The 18,390-nt window shown below is 31.8% G+C and overlaps 2 protein-coding genes and 1 long non-coding RNA gene across 3 annotated transcripts; 2 read left to right on the top strand and 1 right to left on the bottom strand.

The window, feature by feature from the left end:
• The first annotated feature begins 519 nt into the window (after positions 1-519).
• On the top strand, positions 520-1,997 carry LOC102620606 (putative pectinesterase 11). Its single transcript, XM_006469245.2, has 5 exons — positions 520-773; positions 900-1,059; positions 1,160-1,348; positions 1,439-1,674; positions 1,790-1,997. Exons 1-5 carry the CDS (start codon positions 520-522, stop codon positions 1,995-1,997), a joined length of 1,047 nt encoding a protein of 348 aa, XP_006469308.2.
• Positions 1,998-13,039: 11,042 nt separating this feature from the next.
• On the bottom strand, positions 13,040-14,397 carry LOC112498248 (uncharacterized). Its single transcript, XR_003065337.2, has 3 exons — positions 13,880-14,397; positions 13,734-13,793; positions 13,040-13,131 (listed from the first exon to the last, which is right to left on the bottom strand). It is a non-coding gene; the product is annotated as an uncharacterized LOC112498248 (long non-coding RNA).
• A 2,048-nt stretch (positions 14,398-16,445) lies between these two features.
• LOC102620872 (putative pectinesterase 11) lies at positions 16,446-17,927 on the top strand. Its single transcript, XM_006469246.2, has 5 exons — positions 16,446-16,699; positions 16,826-16,985; positions 17,086-17,274; positions 17,369-17,604; positions 17,720-17,927. The coding sequence occupies exons 1-5, from the start codon at positions 16,446-16,448 to the stop codon at positions 17,925-17,927; spliced, it is 1,047 nt and encodes a 348-aa protein (XP_006469309.2).
• Positions 17,928-18,390: the final 463 nt, after the last annotated feature.

The following is an 18,390-nucleotide window of genomic DNA, read 5'->3' as shown; positions in this document are numbered from 1 at the left end:
AATTAAGAAAAAAAATTAAAATTTTAAAGTGCAACAAAAATAAAAAGGTAATGTGTAATTTCATGGGCAAATAATAGCCAAATACGTGATAGTAATAGTTTGGTTTCTATAATATTGCCGGCTCATAACCGCTGGATATAAGGTTTTATTATTAATATATTCCAAGTCAAAAGCTCTCTACTCCCTAAAACTAATAACAGTAAATGGACTATAACTAGAAAAGGTATTCGAACTTTAAGCAAAGAACTATCATTCTCCTAAATTAAAAGGGTGTCTAAATTATGTCATTATCGATTTGTTTATGTTAACTTTAGATTGACAGCTGCGGTTGAGAACGAAAAATAGTCTCAAGTGATGTTAACATTACAAGTCATATGACATTAACAATCTCTAAATAGGCCTATCTTTATTTGTTAGTTTCTAATTAAGCAGAGTAAGTAAAGGTTTAAATCTAATTTCACCTGGGGGCAGGGGAAGCCACATATTGAAAGGTGTAGAACAAGTTGATCATTAACATATATGGGTTCTGTTACAATGAAGAATTATAGTCAAAATGTCAGCATTCTGGTTGTTGCAACAACAATTGTTTTTGCTTCAATCACGGCTACCTGCGGCTCTACTGCTACAATTCCCAAAGATTTCTCCGCTGCTGTTCTCATTAGAGTTGAAAAATACGGCAGAGGAGATTTTAGGACCATACAAGGAGCCATTGATTCTGTACCAGATAATAACTCAGAATTGGTTTTCATTTCGGTTGCCCCAGGAATTTACAGGTCAATAATTAAATGTTACATCTCTTCTTTTATATATTTTCAATTGAATTTTTTTCGTTTCAATAACTAGAACTCATCACACAATTTCTTCTATATGTTTACATGTGCTTGGTCATATATATGCAGAGAAAAGATTATTGTGCCTGCTAATAAGCCTTTCATAACAATCAGTGGCACAAAGGCATCTCACACCAAAATAACATGGAGTGATGGTGGCTCCATCCTTGATTCTGCAACTTTCACTGTGTTGGCTTCTCATTTTGTTGCGCGATCTCTAACGATTCAGGTACGTATTTGCTTTGCAGTATTCGTATATGATCAAGTCCTTGATTGCTAGATATCATTTACGTATATAACTTATACCTTGATAAATTAATATGTTACAGAACACATATGGATCATACGGCAAAGCAGTTGCGCTAAGAGTCTCTGCAGATAGAGCAGCATTTTACGGCTGCAGGATTCTGTCTTACCAACATACACTGCTAGATGACACTGGAAATCATTATTATAGCAAATGCATCATCGAAGGAGCAACGGATTTCATCAGCGGAAATGCTAACTCCCTCTTTGAAGTGAATACTCATTCTCATTACGCTACCTTAATTTCCAACATGAACACTTAATTAATTTTCACAACATTGACTCATGACCTTAATTTGCAGAGATGCCTTATACATTCTCTTTCCACGCGGGGCGGTGCTATAACTGCTCAGAAAAGAGTGTCATCAGAGGAAAACACTGGATTCACTTTCTTGGATTGCAAGATTTCCGGCGTTGGTAAGGCAGTGCTTGGAAGGCCCTGGGGTCCTTATTCTAGGGTTGTGTATGCCCTGACTTACATGTCCGATGTGATACTGCCCCAAGGATGGAATGATCTGAACGACCATGCCAAGCAGAAGTATATCATTTATTCAATTAATCTGCTTTAATAGTATGTGTGCCAAATTGAAATTAACCACACACAGGCCAGGTGTTTAACTTGTTTCATTGTTTTTGGTGTGTTGATTTTGCAGAAAGTCGTACTACGGTGAATACAGGTGTTCGGGTCCGGGAGCTGATAGATCAAAAAGGATTGCTTGGTCAAACAGCTTATCAGATGTTGAAGCATCTATGTTCTTGTCCAAGGACTTGACTGGTGGGGGAGCTTGGCTTAGAAATGCAGCTCTCAAATTCAAGGATGATTTCACAATTAATGATGCAAACACTAAAGGGAATAGATAGCATTTTTTGTTCGTTTCTGATTTGTTTCATTTCACTTAATTTTTGTATTACATTTTAAAAATAGGTATAAATAATTATTCATTCATTCTTTAAAATTTTGATAACTAATAAAGAGAGTAATATTATCCAAGACTTGTAACCATGGGATAATTGCGTAGATCATCAAACAAATCACAATGTTATAAAACACAAATGGAATACCTGCTTGTAGTCAAGGGTGGACCCAGGACTTATAATTATCCAGGGCTAAAAGCAAACATAAAAATTTATAAGTAAAAAGAAATACATTAATTTAGGGGGAACACTAAGAACTCTATCCCCATAAAGATGTACTATAAACAAAAATAATTATAAAAAAGAGTAGAAAACAAAAAACAATTTAAATATCAAAAAACTATTTTTCAATTATGGAATCTGACATTTCAACCTATAATAACATGTAATTATATAAAGATTAATAAATCAATTAAGAATCCCAAACTAAAATAGATTAACATATGTAATTACAATCAATTAAAAATTACAAGTAAAACTTTTATGTTTGAAATCAAGTACTAAATTACCATGCTTAATAAATTAAACGATTAAAATTTATTCATCCATTCAAATTATAAAAGTATTATTAGTTAAAAGTTTTAATAATAAATTAAACCCAATTCAGTAAAAAAGTACTTGGATGTAGTTGTTTCTTTGTCAAGTGCTATTTCTCTTTTTAAAGAACTAGATGTTGATAATACTTTTATCAAAAGCTCCTTAAAATATTCAAATTTTATTTTCTAACTTGTCCTCCTAGTTAATGGAACTAAAAAATAAAGTCTGAAAATTCATATAAAAAATTTATGAAAATGTTGATAATTGTTACTATATGTTGTTTTTATAAGTATTTTTAATATCATTGATGATGTTATATTACATTGACATACTTTTTTTTCAATTAGAAGTTTTTTAAAATAAATTAAAGCAGTAATAAAATTTTAGCTCCCTAATATTTACAATCTATTCAATAAATATATAATTTAATCATTTTATAAAATAAGTCACTATTTCAATTGAAAATAATATAATTGAATTCGGGACATATTTGAATATAAAATAAAAACTCTATTGTTATACTAAATTGATGAAATCGTAAGGGCAATTGAATTAGGGACATATATGAAAAACATAAAAAAATCTATCATTTTACTAAATTAATAAAAACATAAGGGATAAAAAAGATTTTTTCTGGAGCCCGGTCTAGCCCACGCATAGATCCGCCACTGCTGGCAGTCTTATTATTATAGTCCTTACAAGTACCCATATTTTTTAAAATGTCGATTCGGAGTTTTACAACATTGTAAAAGGCTTTCACAATTTTATAAAATCCTAAATCTATATTTTAAAAAATGAGGACATTCTCATTTAAGAGTCATGGGCGTGCGGTAATAGTTCCATATTCATTTGAATCAACCTATATGCTCCAATTTTTAATAAGATTCCAGCAAGAAGCGTACAATAAATGTTGCCACAAATATTATGAATATTGTTCTTCATTGTAGCAGAACTCATGTTGAATTGATGATCAACTTTTTTCGTGTTGATGGAGTTGTAAGGGAATAGACTCTTGAATTAACAAAATTAGTCACAGAAATTGCTGATGCATTAAGGTTAATTTGTACACCTTTTTATATTAGACCTGCCCAAGTTATATGACTTGTAATGTCCACATATCTTAATGATACTTTTCCATTCTCAGGCCCCAAATTTCAATCTAAAGTTAACATAAACAAATAGATATTGGTTCAATACAGATACCCTTTAATTCAGAAGAATGATCTTTCCCGTAAGTCTAAATACCGTTTTTAGTAATAGTCCATGCTGTTAGTTGTCTCAAGCACTTGTCGGCTCTTTACATTATATCCGACGGTCGTGAGATAGCAATAGGAACTACAATTAGTATTTCTAAATTTTATACTTATAATGGCCAAAATACCATTATAACAATTAAAGGGGTAGTTGGCTATCATTGCCCATGAAAATTATAAATTGATTTTTATAAATTTATTAAACATTTAAATTTTATTTCTTTGCATCATTTTTATTATGACAATTATGTGGCATATGTGTAGCTATCCCTCTTATATATGACAATGAAACGATATGATAAATAAACATACACATGATATCTTTTAACATTATCCGGGTTTAACTCGGATGAAAATAATTAGCTTCACTACTAAATCGAAATATTCATTTAGGTTTTACTTCTTTGGTAATTAATTTTGGGGTGAGCATAATTTTAAATGGAATGTTTGTAAAATTAATTACGTGATAAAATGCAAATTCAACCTCTAGTGGGCCAAAAAAAATCATCGTCGGGCCTAGAAAGTTCATGACCCATTGGGTCCAAAGGAACTATATATGTGCATGGCAAAAAGAGTCGGCCCAATTTTAGCCTAATTGACCTGACCATAATTTTTCGGGATTTGCCCTAAATTTAAGGGTTGGGCTTGAGCCTAAAAATTAGGACTTTATTAAGTTCGAGTCGAGATTCAGGCCCTACCTGACCTAGCCGACCTGATCTGAATTCAAAAATAAAAAATATAAAACATAATTTTAGATTATGTTTATTTTATTATTTATATAATTATATGGTTGAGATTTTGAGTAATTTTTATGTTTATGCTAAATTCTAATATACATGGGAGGTTATGTCCCTTTTTTATTTTATTTGTATAATTTTATATAAAAAATTTCATAAAATTTTTAAATTTTTTATTTAAGTAATTAAAATAAAAAGCCTACAAAAATAAAAAAAAAGCCTGATTAAGTTCGGGGAAAGATTGAAGCCCTACCTGGGCTGGCCAACCTGAACCGAATTCAAAAAAAAAATGATTTTACTTGTATAATTTTATAAAACATAATTTTGGATTATATTTATTTTATTATTTATATAATTAATGGTTGAGATTTTGAGTAATTTTTATTTTTATGCTAAATTTTAATATATATGGGAGGTTGTCCCTTTTTTTAAATTTTAATTACTTAAATATAAAAAAATCTTTAAAAAATTTATGAAATTTTGCATGGACAAAAGTCCGACCCGACCCGAAATTCAATGATCAGAATCTTTTTCAAGTTGAGCTTTGTATTTTTTTGATCGGGTCGGGCTCAGGCTTGACCAATTGCCATCCCTAATCATATACATGTGAGTTTGATTGTAAAATGTACAAATGAGTTTCAGTAAGAATTGTGATAGTTGATCCTTCAATTTATCTTTAAAATCCCTGACTTTTTTATTTATTTTATTTATTTTTTAAATCACCTTCCTTCAATATATGAGACAATCATCCACTCCATGGGAGGTTTGTTGAGTGTTAGAAAATGTATATTTATAAAGGAGAAAATCATCATTTTATATTTCAAATCTTATTAACACCCTTACTTTTATGTATTTAAGTTTCTTGTGATTTAATTATATGTGTTTCATTTTAATTAAGTATTTTATGTATTTTAGGGGCATCATGGTCATTTCACAATGAACGAGAGATCAGACGGCAAAACGGACATCACTTTTGAACTCAAGACAGTCGAAAACCTTAGGAAGAGCATAAAAAGAAAAATGTCACTGTTCACATGTACGGTACTATTCACATGTACAGTATTGTATATGTTACTGTTCACGACACTGTTCACGCATAAAGAACGATGACGTGGCATTGACTGATGATGTGGCATTGACTAATGAGGTGTCACGATTCTATTGGACTAAAATTCTTATGTATTGTTGATTGATGACGTGGCAGCATGATAGTGGACCAAAAATTACGCGTACGGTACATGCATATACACGGGATTATATACAACTAAACTGTGTCACTATTCAAGCCGCCTGACTGTTCAAACTGCGTACTATTGACTGATGATGTGGCGCAATCCTGAGCGTCCGAAATGTTTTTAATCCGATGACCATGATTTATTCAGTGTATCTATAAAAAGGGGGCCTCCCCCCCTAATTTGGCATCCCTGAATTCATTTTTGAGTTTCATTTTCTGTAATTTCGTTTCCATCTTATATTTTCTACGTATTTTAATAAATTTATATATTACCCCTAGTTTAAATATGAGTAGTTAATTTTCTTTCAAGCTTGGGTTGAAGATGAAGTCTTAACATGTGCCATGAGCTTTATTTGGTAAATTTAATTTCTCTTCCCCTCTAATTATTGTGGATGTTTTGACTTTTCGTCCACAAATAGTAATAACCTTGTCTAGATACCGCCCTGGTTTCACCGGCTCCCTAGTACAAGGTTATTATTATTTGGCATGATAAGCCCTTAGCACCATATTAATTAGAATGTGGTTCATGAGGAGTGGAATCCCTCTTCATGATTTAATTGGCATTGATAAGAAATATTTAGCCCATGGTGCATGTTGATGCAGATTCAGATATCCAAGTACGTCATTTCAATAGATTTCTCTTCGATTTATTCTCACTATTTTAATTCAAAATTTAGGATAATCTAAGTCACTTTCACCACAAATCCAACCACCCTCATAGAAAATCAATTCTACATATAATTAAAATCCACCTCCTCGTGGGATCGACACTCGTCACCATTAATCTATTCTACAATAGATTCATGCACTTGCGAGTTCAATAAAATTTGCACAACAAGATTCTACCTGCATCCGTGTCCTTAGTAGAAAAATCAAATCTTCGAATCGAATACATCCCTTTTGATTGATTGAGATCCTAAAATTATTATTATTATTATTATTATAAAGTTGCAAGGAAATCAGTATTAATGGATGATTTGTATTCACCAACAATTTACAATTTTACATTAAGGATCTCCCTTCTTATTTGAAATAAAAAGGCCTCAAGTCCATAATTTTTTTTATCTAAGTAATTTAAATTTGTAAAAAAATGGACAGAACATCCCATATACATGAACTCCAGGTCGGGTTGGTCGGGTCGAGGCAAATAGGACCTGAACCTTGACCCAAATTTAATTAGACCCTGATATTTAAGCTTGAGCTCAACCTGAAACCCCTTAAATTTGGGTCAAACCCTGAAAACTTTGGGCTGTGTCAATTGGGTAAAATTCAGGTCAGGTCTTTTTACCATTTCCAATTAATATTTTCAGTAGTAAATAAAATTCTAGTGTTACATTACATAATACATAATCAAGCTTCAACTTTACTTTGAATCTTCTAAGACACATGAGCACACCACAATAACTAGTACATCATTAATTAAATGCACAAAACAAACAAAGATAAAAAAAAATGGGACATTCGGTAACAATGTTTCTTCACTTGTTCCATTGGACTCGACATAAATATCCATGGTTTGGTAAACATTAGATACAATTTCCTTTGTGGAAGTTTCACGATCGTAAAGGATGGCTACAAAGAAGTTGAAATTTGATAAAGTTATTCAATATCTCAGCGGTACTAGTTACTAGTAATTGAAAAGGATAGAGAAATTAACAAAATAATAAAAAGGATAATTCTAATAGTAAATAAATTAATTAAGAAATGGGGTCCGGTGGTGAAACAACATTGAAAAATGTCTTTGAAAGCTCAAAAAGGTAATATATGTATGCAATAATCACTTATTCACTTAATTTTTTTTAATGCTTAAAAGTCTACTGATATATATAATAAAAAATCTACTAGAATTAAATCCCTTATATTGAGTTTACTTATCGGATAAGGGAATCAGAATGATTGACGATGTTTACCTCGCAAAATAGAGTCAGGAATCAAAATAAGAACCATAGGACCCACCACAAATTGGGAATGAAGAATGGGAGACTCATTCCCAAGGGGAGTTTGGGAATGAGTCTCCCATTCTCAGGATTGACTATTTTACCCTCCCTAAAACTCAAAATGCCCATTTTGTCCTCATTTGTAATTAATTAATATATTAATAATAATTATTAATAATTATAATTTTTGAATAAATAATCACAATAATTAATTTATTATTATTATTAATATAATAAAAAATAATAATAGTTATTATTAACTAAGGCATTTTAGTAATTTAAAACAACTAAGGGCATTTTAATAATTTAAAACAATTAAACTCATTCTGATTTCGATTTCAAGATAAAATAAATACATCAATGAGATTTCAGCTCATTTCCATTCCGATTCTTGTAGCTTGAGTAAACAATTTATTTCGATTGTCATTCCCCATTCCCATTCGAGCTCATTCTCATTCTAACTCATTTCGATTCCAACCCATTCTGATTACTAACAAGTAAATGCAGTATTAGATTATAGCTTGAGTGGCCGCATAATAAATTAAACTCTAGATTCTACTTAAGGCCCAAGTTTTGTTACAAAATCTACTTTAGCTCAGAATCTTCTGTTTTCAGAAATTATGATATTTCATTTAAAACAGATTTGTATTTTCACATGCAAATAAAGAATAATTTTATAAATTTTCGTTTTTTGTCTTGAACTTCTTTTTTAATAACTCTTTTTTAACTTAAAGGGGTATAATTTTAGCTAAGGCTATATCTGAAAATATAAAAAAACGAGTTTCAACAGGAGTTCAAAGGGGTGGCAATAGCTCCACTTGGATATAATGTCTAGTGTCAGTTTGGATATCACTTAAGAGTTAAGACTTGGACTCAGATGGAAATATATTTAGAAGATTGACCCTTATAATTTTTTTATTAAAATTTAAAATAAAAGAATTTATAACGAGTGAAATGTGTTAAAGCATATATGTTGAGATGAATCTGTATTACTACTACTGCTTTGCTTTGGAAAAAGTATATGTTTTACTTTTGTACTTAAGAAAAACAAATTAAACATATTTCTTCTCTGGCCTATTGGAAAATTTAAAAGAAATGAATTTAATGCAAGTATCACACATGTATCTGTTTGAATCTGTTTTATTTTTGGAAAGAGAATCTGTTTTACATTAGAATTTAAGTGAAAAACAAATTAACGGCTTGTATCTTTCATGCCCTTATTGGATTACGTTGAAAGATTTTCTTGCCCTTTTCTTAGCTAAAATCTCAAAATTTGATGAGGCATTTTTAGTAGCCCAATAAATTGCTTTTACTTCAAATTAGTATAAATTTTAAGCAGAGGTTAGAATGGAAACAAGTAAATCTTTCGATTCTTCTGAAATTCACACAACAAAAAAAGAAATTTCTAAAGCTTCTCTCAACGTTGCATCCTTCATCGTGCTCACATTCATTTTATATGTTTCTTTAATTTTACGATTATTTTTTTAACAAAACATCAATCCATCAACTTTCACTCTATAGCCGATAGTATTTTCCAATAGGCTGTAGCTTTTGTTCCACAACAACTAGAACACCTTATTATCGAACGGACTCTTGCTATCATTTGATTTTTTGCACGAAATTAGCGAATGGTAGTTTTGTTTTGTTTTTATTTATTTACAGTTATTTTTCTTTCAAGTATGCCAGCAGGAGCAAAAGCGCAAGTAACTAAGCCATGTTCAAGTGACTAAGAGTGCCAGATAGCTTATACATGCCCCGACGAAAATCCTATTTGCATCCACAATCTGTGTGCATGCTCTCTGTAGACTGCTGCAGTAGTTGTAGCGCCTAAAAACTGAGATGATAATTGATTAGTTACTTCGAAGTTCGAAATAAATTTAGAGTAAATTGCTTAGTTTATTTCTAACTAATAATTTTCCAAGATTTGGAGTTATTATTGATTAATTTATGATGACCAGATCTTCAAGTCAATAATTTCTTTTAATGAATTAAGGATTCGGTAGTTATGAACTAATATCATTTGGAATCGAAATATTAGAAAATAAATTTGTTAAGTCCATTTTTTATAGACTTGGCATCTTATGACAAGTCTAGTGAAGTTAAAATTTTATTTATTACATATCTTGTAATAGAGATTAATTTATTAATTTCCTAATTTAGTAATATTCCAATTCACGTAAGATTTATTTAGAGTAAGAAGAAATTGGTTCAAAAAGTAAGTTTACTAGATGTTCTAGATATTTCTTGGCTGACAAGCAAAGTAAGAATATCGAATTTATTGCGATTCAGATTCATAGAAATTATAAGAGAAAAGAAACTCTTATTTAGAAAGAATTCAAGTCTTTTAATACTTACAATTTTTGTGAAACTCAAGTGCCTATATAAAGAAAGGTATTTCACAATTGAAGGAGCACAACACAGAGCATAAAGCTTCGGCCTCCTCCACAGCGAATCCAAATTTGACACATAATATTGTGTTGATTTTTTTTCTTATATTCTTCATTCAAAGTCATATAACGAGACTATTTATTTCATCTCTGTGGAGAGTCAATGTGAATTTTAGATCATTAAACATTGAAAAATTGAAGAATTGCTATTGATCACTTTGCGAAGTGCCTTAAGGATTGTGGATCAAAAGGGGTAGCAATTATTCAAGAGAAACATATTTTGTCTAAGATTGAGTAAGTTGAATTGTGATAAACTGTAAGTAAGAGTCTTAAATTTGGTAAATTCACAGGTTGTAACATTTCAACTTAGTAAATTACTTTTCATCTGGGGTGGCCTCATGTACGTAGAATTGATTAATTCAAATCACGTAAAAATTTTCGTGTCGTTTAATTTCTGTAATTTATTGTGTTTTGAAAAATTAATTTTTTTTATGCGGATGAACAATAACAGTCAACAATATTTTCCAAAATTAATTCAGTTGTTAATTCTAAGGTTTTAAGTTTTAACTGTCTACATCTATTTGCAATAGATCTAATTTCTGAATTTAATTTATACTAATTTAATTGACCTCTACAATGCCAGAATAAATTATGAATTTAATTAACAGTTATAAATTATAAATTCATTGCATAATAAAGTAACTTAGCAAAAATGTTCCTCGCACTTGCTACTCAATACAAAACAATGTAATATCTCATGAGCAACAAAGCCAATTATCAATTTCAACATAAAATTTTCAAAAGAATGAAAGTTAATTGGATTAGTTACGAAGCAATGAGCATAGAAGAAACACGATGACTCCATTGCAATGTAAACTGAAAAATCAGAAGGATTGTACACACCCAATTGAAGTAATATCTTTCGAGATATGTGTGGATAACCTTTTTATCCCGAAAAAAAGAGGAGAAAAAAAAAAGGCTGAGTACAGCCCAAATTAATGCCCAACGTACGACGGCCGAATAAAATTAAAAGTTATTCGGCCAAACTCTTGGACAACATCCTTCCTTTTTTTTTCCCTTTTTTTTTTTCGATGGGAACTTTCATTACGAATTATGGAAGTTTTGGAGGTGATCAGAGTTAAGCCATCTGTTGTCTAACTTTATTAATTTAAGACTGAATGACTTATTATATCTATTCTTTAAGATGTAATGCATAATAAAAATTAAATGAAATAATAGCTCACATACCAACAAAAATCCCATCTATTCCCTTCAGATTTTGCATTATTGATTGTAAAGCCTTGCTTGAATTCCGTAGGTGCAAGTCTAACGAGCTTCCCCGCCAGTAATATCAGGCATGAAACTAGCGCTGCTTCAGCATATGTCTGATAAGTTGTTTGGCCGAGCAACCCATCTTGATCTATCAGCTCCCGGACCAGAACACTTAAACCCTGTTTAAGGTTGATATTTGGCAGCTGTAAATTAAAAGGTATAGCACTAAAGTATTTGATAAACATTAAGTACTATAACTTGAAAGTTAAGTTGATTTAATTTATGGCAATAGAAAAATCTATGGACCTAGTAGCAGCAGTCCTGGTAGCCATGAGTGAAGCAAAAACAATTGTAGCCAGAAACATAATGTTAACATACTTAATTGTAGCCGAACCCGTGTGCATGTGCTCAAATATATGCTTCAGTGAAGATTGAAGCAAAATTGCGCAAAATTTACTGAGGCAATTAGGTTTTTAGACCTTATTATATATGGCATGCCTGGATGAAAGTCAACAAAATTGATGGCTTGTAGCCGATTTCTTGCAGTTGAAGTAAAAGATGGTCATCTTAACGTAAACATTAAAGTACATTAGAGAATTAAGGACATTGTAAGCAGAAGCATCACTAGCTGATTTTGCTTGAAATACAAGATTGCATAACGTGTGTGAAATCTTAGTTTACGTGCTACATGATTACTTATTCAAGTTCGGTCATCACCCATCAGCTATGAGATTAGTTGCAAAAGAAAAACTCAGAAAATTTTCTATCAAGCCATGTCGTGTTTGTTAGTTATTCTTGAAATAATTAACCACTTACAGCATTTCTACTTTTGCTTGGTCATTTCTTATGAATGAAAGTCGTATACTCGGTAGTTTGATTAGGATAAAGAGTAAGAAACGACTATACATTCTTAATTTGGAATAGAAACTAAGCAAACCAAATCAGACTCCATGTAATTGACAAACCTTGTTGCTTCTGTTTTACTGGGGCCGATGATGAACCAATGGTAAGGAGCCAAATAAATGTCGAAAGAAATCACTACTAGAAAAATGGGCTACCATGACAGAGAATATCTGTCATCCGACCACTCTTATGACAGAGTTTCCATCTGTCATTGTAGCCCCTCTCACATATCTATGACAACATTTTATCTATCACATGTTCCTATGACAGTGTATATCTATCACGCATATGTCACGAACCAAACGACGTCGTTTTGCAAGGCTTTTGAGAATTAATTGGAAATTTTAGCAGGTAATTTAAATTATATTGAATTTGGTGGGCTTTTTCAAAATCTTTCATATATTAATGATTTACATTCTCTGTCATGAGATTTAAGGTTTAAAAAAATAAAATTATTATTTTTAATTTTGAAATTATAATAATACTAATTAATATTATTTAAATTCCAGAATCTTGAAATAGAAATAACAAAAGCCACATTTTAAAATTTGAATTAACTGAAATAAAAATTACGTTCAAATTCATAAAAACTATCAAATACCGAATATCACCATATACTAAAAATTTCAATTACTTGAAACTTCCAACAAATAGTATCATCAAAATACACAAATAGTATCATCAAAATACATGGTGAATCAAATCCGTAAGAATAGCTCATAAATTCTCTACAATATTCAATCACTACCCCATCATTAGAAAAACAATTAATTCGTAAAAAGAACACTAATAGTAAATTCCCAAGAGCCACCAACATCACCTGAAACACATATTACATTTAGATGAGTGCTAGAAGAATATATATTAGTGTATTGCCCACTTACAATTAACCCAATTCAAGATAAAGTATTTTTCCAAGATTACAAATTAATTAACGCACAACATCTAGCAACACAAAACCTCAGTTACATAATTAAATAAAATCCATCAAAATTCGATCCTCTTCTCTTGATTTCCCCTATTCTCCTAAAGTTTCACCATCCTTTTCTTTATTTCTACTCTCTTTTTTTAATCTTCTCTTTATTCTTCTTCCACTGTATTTGTTCAAATTTGTTGATCAATCTAAGTTCTAAACACATATATTACACTGAGACTCCAAGCAACGCAAATCCATTTAACTTGTTCATTAGGGCAAGACAATCTTGGCTAAGAAGCAGCATGTGGAAGTATTTCAAAATGACTAGAGAAAGACTTGCTCTAGAACTATGAAAATTAGCATATAAAAAGAAATAGAAAAACACTAAATAAACAAACCACCCAAAGATTTCATCACATAAAGCAAGGGAAAATTATGTGCGATTTCATCACATGAAGCAAGGGAAAAATTATTATCACATCCCACTTCACAAACTCATTACATACCTTACCTCAAGGCATTACCTCAAGAACAAATACTCTGAAAAATCACGGATATCATTTGGCCTGGAATGATCAGCAGAAAACAAAAACATTAACAAAGTGCTGCAGCAACGATATCAGAACAATTTCAAACTTAGATAGATTCTCACTTGGGGAGTCCAATATTCTCATCAAACCTTCGACTTTTATAAAATTTCACCAAATGGAGCAAACCAACTCAATCAATTTCTAGTACAATAGTGCGTATATATCATATATCAATATTGAGAACTGGTAAGTGCAACATGGTCCACAAACCAAAACATTTCCAACTAATAAAGCACAATACGTGACAAATCAAATAAAAAAAATATCTTCCAAAAAGTTCAACATGTCAATTAAGAGAAAAATTATAGGATTCATATCAGTGCATCCATAAATGGCCTAGTTTCTCTGTCAAGAAGTTAGTGATAAGCACAAGTCAAAATAAATCATTTCACTGAAATGCTAGAAGACCAAGCAAATAAGCACAATCACCACCACACAAAGCATTTGCATTTCCAAAAATGTAGTTCACAAAGATTTTACAGAAGATATCTTTCTAATAGAAAAACACAAGCACCAATCAATTGTAATGGGTTTGAGAAATACCAAAGTAGTTTTCACAGTTGAAGAATAGTCTCTCACAAAAATTTACTTTATACAAATAACTCTGGTGAATAGATTTTGCATACATTTTGGTGGACCTACCATGTGCTCAATATATTTAATAAATAAAGGTGAGAATAATAACAATACCTTAGATGTTGTATTAGCTAAGGCAAACTTTGCTTCAATCCGAACTCTCCAAAAGGCCTAGAAACAACAGAAAAATTCTTTAATTGTATTTCATTAAGAGTAAGTCAAATCAAAATCACATATACCTCTAAATTTGGTTAATTTGTCACTAAGGAAATTATTAGTGTGCCAACAAAATTGAAAGAAAGACGGGGCAGAATGTCTAGACTGTTGTAATTGCTCGTGCCTGAGCAACAACATCTCCATTCTTCTCTAACTGATTTATCTGATAAATCATAACAGTCATGTAAGATTGTTATCCAATTAATTAAGTAAACAATGTTAAAAGTTTGTATCGCCACCATCTACTCAATAAAGAACAATGAAGAAGTAAAAACAGAGAAGCCATCACTCCACACTCAAAAAATTTCTCTCACTTTCTCGCCAGCCAAACACTCATTTTCCTCTCTCAAAACCTCGTCTTACCACTCAAAACCCACTAAATTTTAGCTCAAATTCTGCCAAAATTTTACTCTAATTCAAAGATGTAGTAGCTAACTCGCTGTCTTTCTCACGTCGCCAACTCCTCGTAGTACAATCTTCTCCAATCCGACTCCACGTAAATAGCACGCTGCCACTCGCGTGTCACGAAATCGTTCCACGAAGGCCATAAAGCGGAGTCATTGGCACGTTAGTCCACGAACTCGAAGTCAGTCCTATAAGGCCATGGAGCGGCTTAATTTTTTTTCCTTTTTTTGGCATAATTTTAGGAATTTTGATAAATTTATGGTGATTGTTGTCTCTTCAAAAAAAAAAAAGAACTAATCACTTACCTCTCCTGAAAGAAGTCAGTAACAGTGGCTCGAACTTGAAGAAGATCAGTTGTTCAAGCTATAAAAGGGAAATGGGAATAGCCAGCAAGCTGTGGAGTGGGGATGAAGATGACGACAAAGACGAACAACAGCAATTTTGTTGTCGGCAAGTGTGATGGTGTATTTTTGTGTGATTCGGTTTGGATGTAGAAATTAGGGTTTTCTATGTGAAGTTCAAAGGAGTGTCCAACACTTAGAATTTTTTTTAAAGGCTTCAAGACACGGTGTCGTTTAATGCCCAGATTGGCCAATCTTAAACTCACCGTTTCATTGCTATATAATATGCTATCATGTGTAAGTGACAGATAAAGAAACTATCACAAATTTATCATGCCTTATTGATATATAAAAATTCTGTCACATATGTGTCATATATTTGTGATAAATGACTAATTTTCTAATATCTATCACAAAAATTCTGTCATAATAGCCTGTTTTTCTAGTAGTGAATTTTTCAGTTTTAAGGCAAAAGATATCAGCAAAGATTCCGTGTCACTTGAAAAAAGCTTCAAGCCTGAGTCCTAAGAAAGTTAACTTCATTGTGGCTATTAAAAATGATACTAATTAAGGAAAAAAATTAAAATTTTTAAGTACAACAAAAATAAAAAGGCAAATGTGTAATTTCATGGGCAAATGATAGCCAAATACGTGATAGTAATAGTTTGGTTTCTATAATATTGCCGGCTCACAACCGCTGGATATAAGGTTTTATTATTAATATTTTCCCAGTCAAAAGCTGTCAACTCCCTAAAACTAATAACAGTAAATGGACTATAACTAGAAAAGGTATTCAAACTTTCAGCAAAGAACTATCATTCTCCTAAATTAAAAGGGTATCTAAATTATGTCATTATCTATTTGTTTATGTTAACTTTAGATTGACAGCTGCGGTTTAGAATTAAAAATAGTCAAGTCTCAAGTGATGTTAACATTACAAGTCAAATGACATTAACAATCTCTAAATAGACCTATCTTTATTTGTTAGTTTCTAATTAAGTAGGGTAAGTCAAGGTTTATATCTAATTTCATCGGGGGGCAGGGGAAGCCACATATTGAAAGGTGTAGAAAAAGTTGATCATTAACATACATGGGTTCTGTTACAATGAAGAATTATAGTCAAAATGTTAGCATTCTGTTTGTTGCAACAACAATTGTTTTTGCTTCAATCATGGCTACCTGCAGCTCTACTGCTACAATTCCCAAAGATTTTTCCACTGCTGTTCTCATTAGAGTTGAAAAATACGGCAGAGGAGATTTTAGGACCATACAAGAAGCCATTGATTCTGTACCAGCTAATAACGCGGAGTTGGTTTTCATTTCGGTTGCCCCAGGAATTTACAGGTCAGTAATTAATTGTTACGTCTCTCCTTTTATATATTGTCAATTGAATTTTGTTGGTTTGAATTGCTGGAACTCATTAAACAATTTCCTCTATATGTTTACATGTGCTTGATCATATATATGCAGAGAAAAGATTATTGTGCCTGCTAATAAGCCCTTCATAACAATTAGTGGCACAAAGGCTTCTCACACCAAAATAACATGGAGTGATGGTGGCTCCATCCTTGATTCGGCAACTCTCACTGTGTTGGCTTCTCATTTTATTGCAAGATCCCTAACGATTCAGGTACGTATTTGCTTTGCAATATTCGTATATGATGAAGTCCTTGATTGCTAGCTACCATTTATGTATATAACTTATACCTTGATAAGTTAATATGTTACAGAACACGTATGGATCATACGGCAAAGCGGTTGCGCTAAGAGTGTCTGCAGATAGAGCTGCATTTTACGGCTGCAGGATTCTGTCTTACAACCATACTCTCCTAGATGACACTGGAAATCATTATTATAGCAAATGCTACATTGAAGGAGCCACAGATTTCATCAGCGGAAATGCTAACTCCTTCTTTGAAGTGAGTACTAATTCTCATTAGGCTACCTTAATTTCCAAGATAAACAATTAATTAATTTTGTTTCACAACATTGACTCATGACCTTAATTTGCAGAGATGCCTTATACATTCTCTTTCGACGTGGGGCGGAGCTATAACTGCTCAGAAAAGAGTGTCATCACAGGAAAACACTGGATTCACTTTCTTGGACTGCAAGATTTCAGGTGTTGGTAAGGCAGTGCTTGGAAGGACATGGGGTCCTTATTCTAGGGTTGTGTATGCCCTGACTTACATGTCCGATGTGATAGTGCCCCAAGGATGGAATGATTTGAACGACCATGCCAAGCACAAGTAAATCATCTATTCAATTAATCTGCTTTGATAGTATGTGTACCAAATTGAAATTAATCACACACAGGCCAGGTGTCTAACTTGTTTCCTTGTTTTTGATGTATTGATTGTGCAGTAAGTTGTACTACGGTGAATATAGGTGTTCGGGTCCGGGAGCTGATGGATCAAAAAGGGTTGCTTGGTCAAACAGCTTATCAGATGCTGAAGCATCTATGTTCTTGTCCAAGGACTTGACTGGTGGAGGGGCTTGGCTTAGAAATGCAGCTCTCAAACTCAAGGATGATTTCACAATTAATGATGCAAACACTAAAGGGAATAGATAGCATTTTTGTTGGTTTCTGTATTGTTTCATTTCACTTAATTTTTGTGTTACAATTTGAAAATAAATGTAAATAATTATTCATTCATTCTTTAAAATTTTGATAACTAATAAAGAGAGTTATATTATGGTTCAATATAGATACCCTTTAATTCAGAAGAATGATAATGTCTTTCCTGTAAGTTTAAATACTGTTTATAGTTGTGGTCTATGCTGTTAGTTGTATCAAGGAGTTGTCGGCTCTTTACATTATATCCGACGGTCGTGAGATAGCAATAGGAACTACAACTAGTATTTCTAAATTTATAGTTATAATTGCCAAAATATTATTATAACAATTAAAGGGGTAGTTGGCTATCATTGCCCATGAAAATTATAAATTGATTTTTTATTTTTATATTTAACATTTAAATTTTATTTCTTGTCATCATTTTTATTGTGACAGTTATGTGGCATATGTGTAGCTC

Source organism: Citrus sinensis, chromosome 8 (genome assembly GCF_022201045.2).
Source record: "Citrus sinensis cultivar Valencia sweet orange chromosome 8, DVS_A1.0, whole genome shotgun sequence".
NCBI classification, from domain to species: Eukaryota; Viridiplantae; Streptophyta; class Magnoliopsida; order Sapindales; family Rutaceae; genus Citrus; species Citrus sinensis.
The sequence above is the reverse complement of the archived record's forward strand: the minus strand, read 5'-3'. Positions and strand labels throughout refer to the sequence as shown.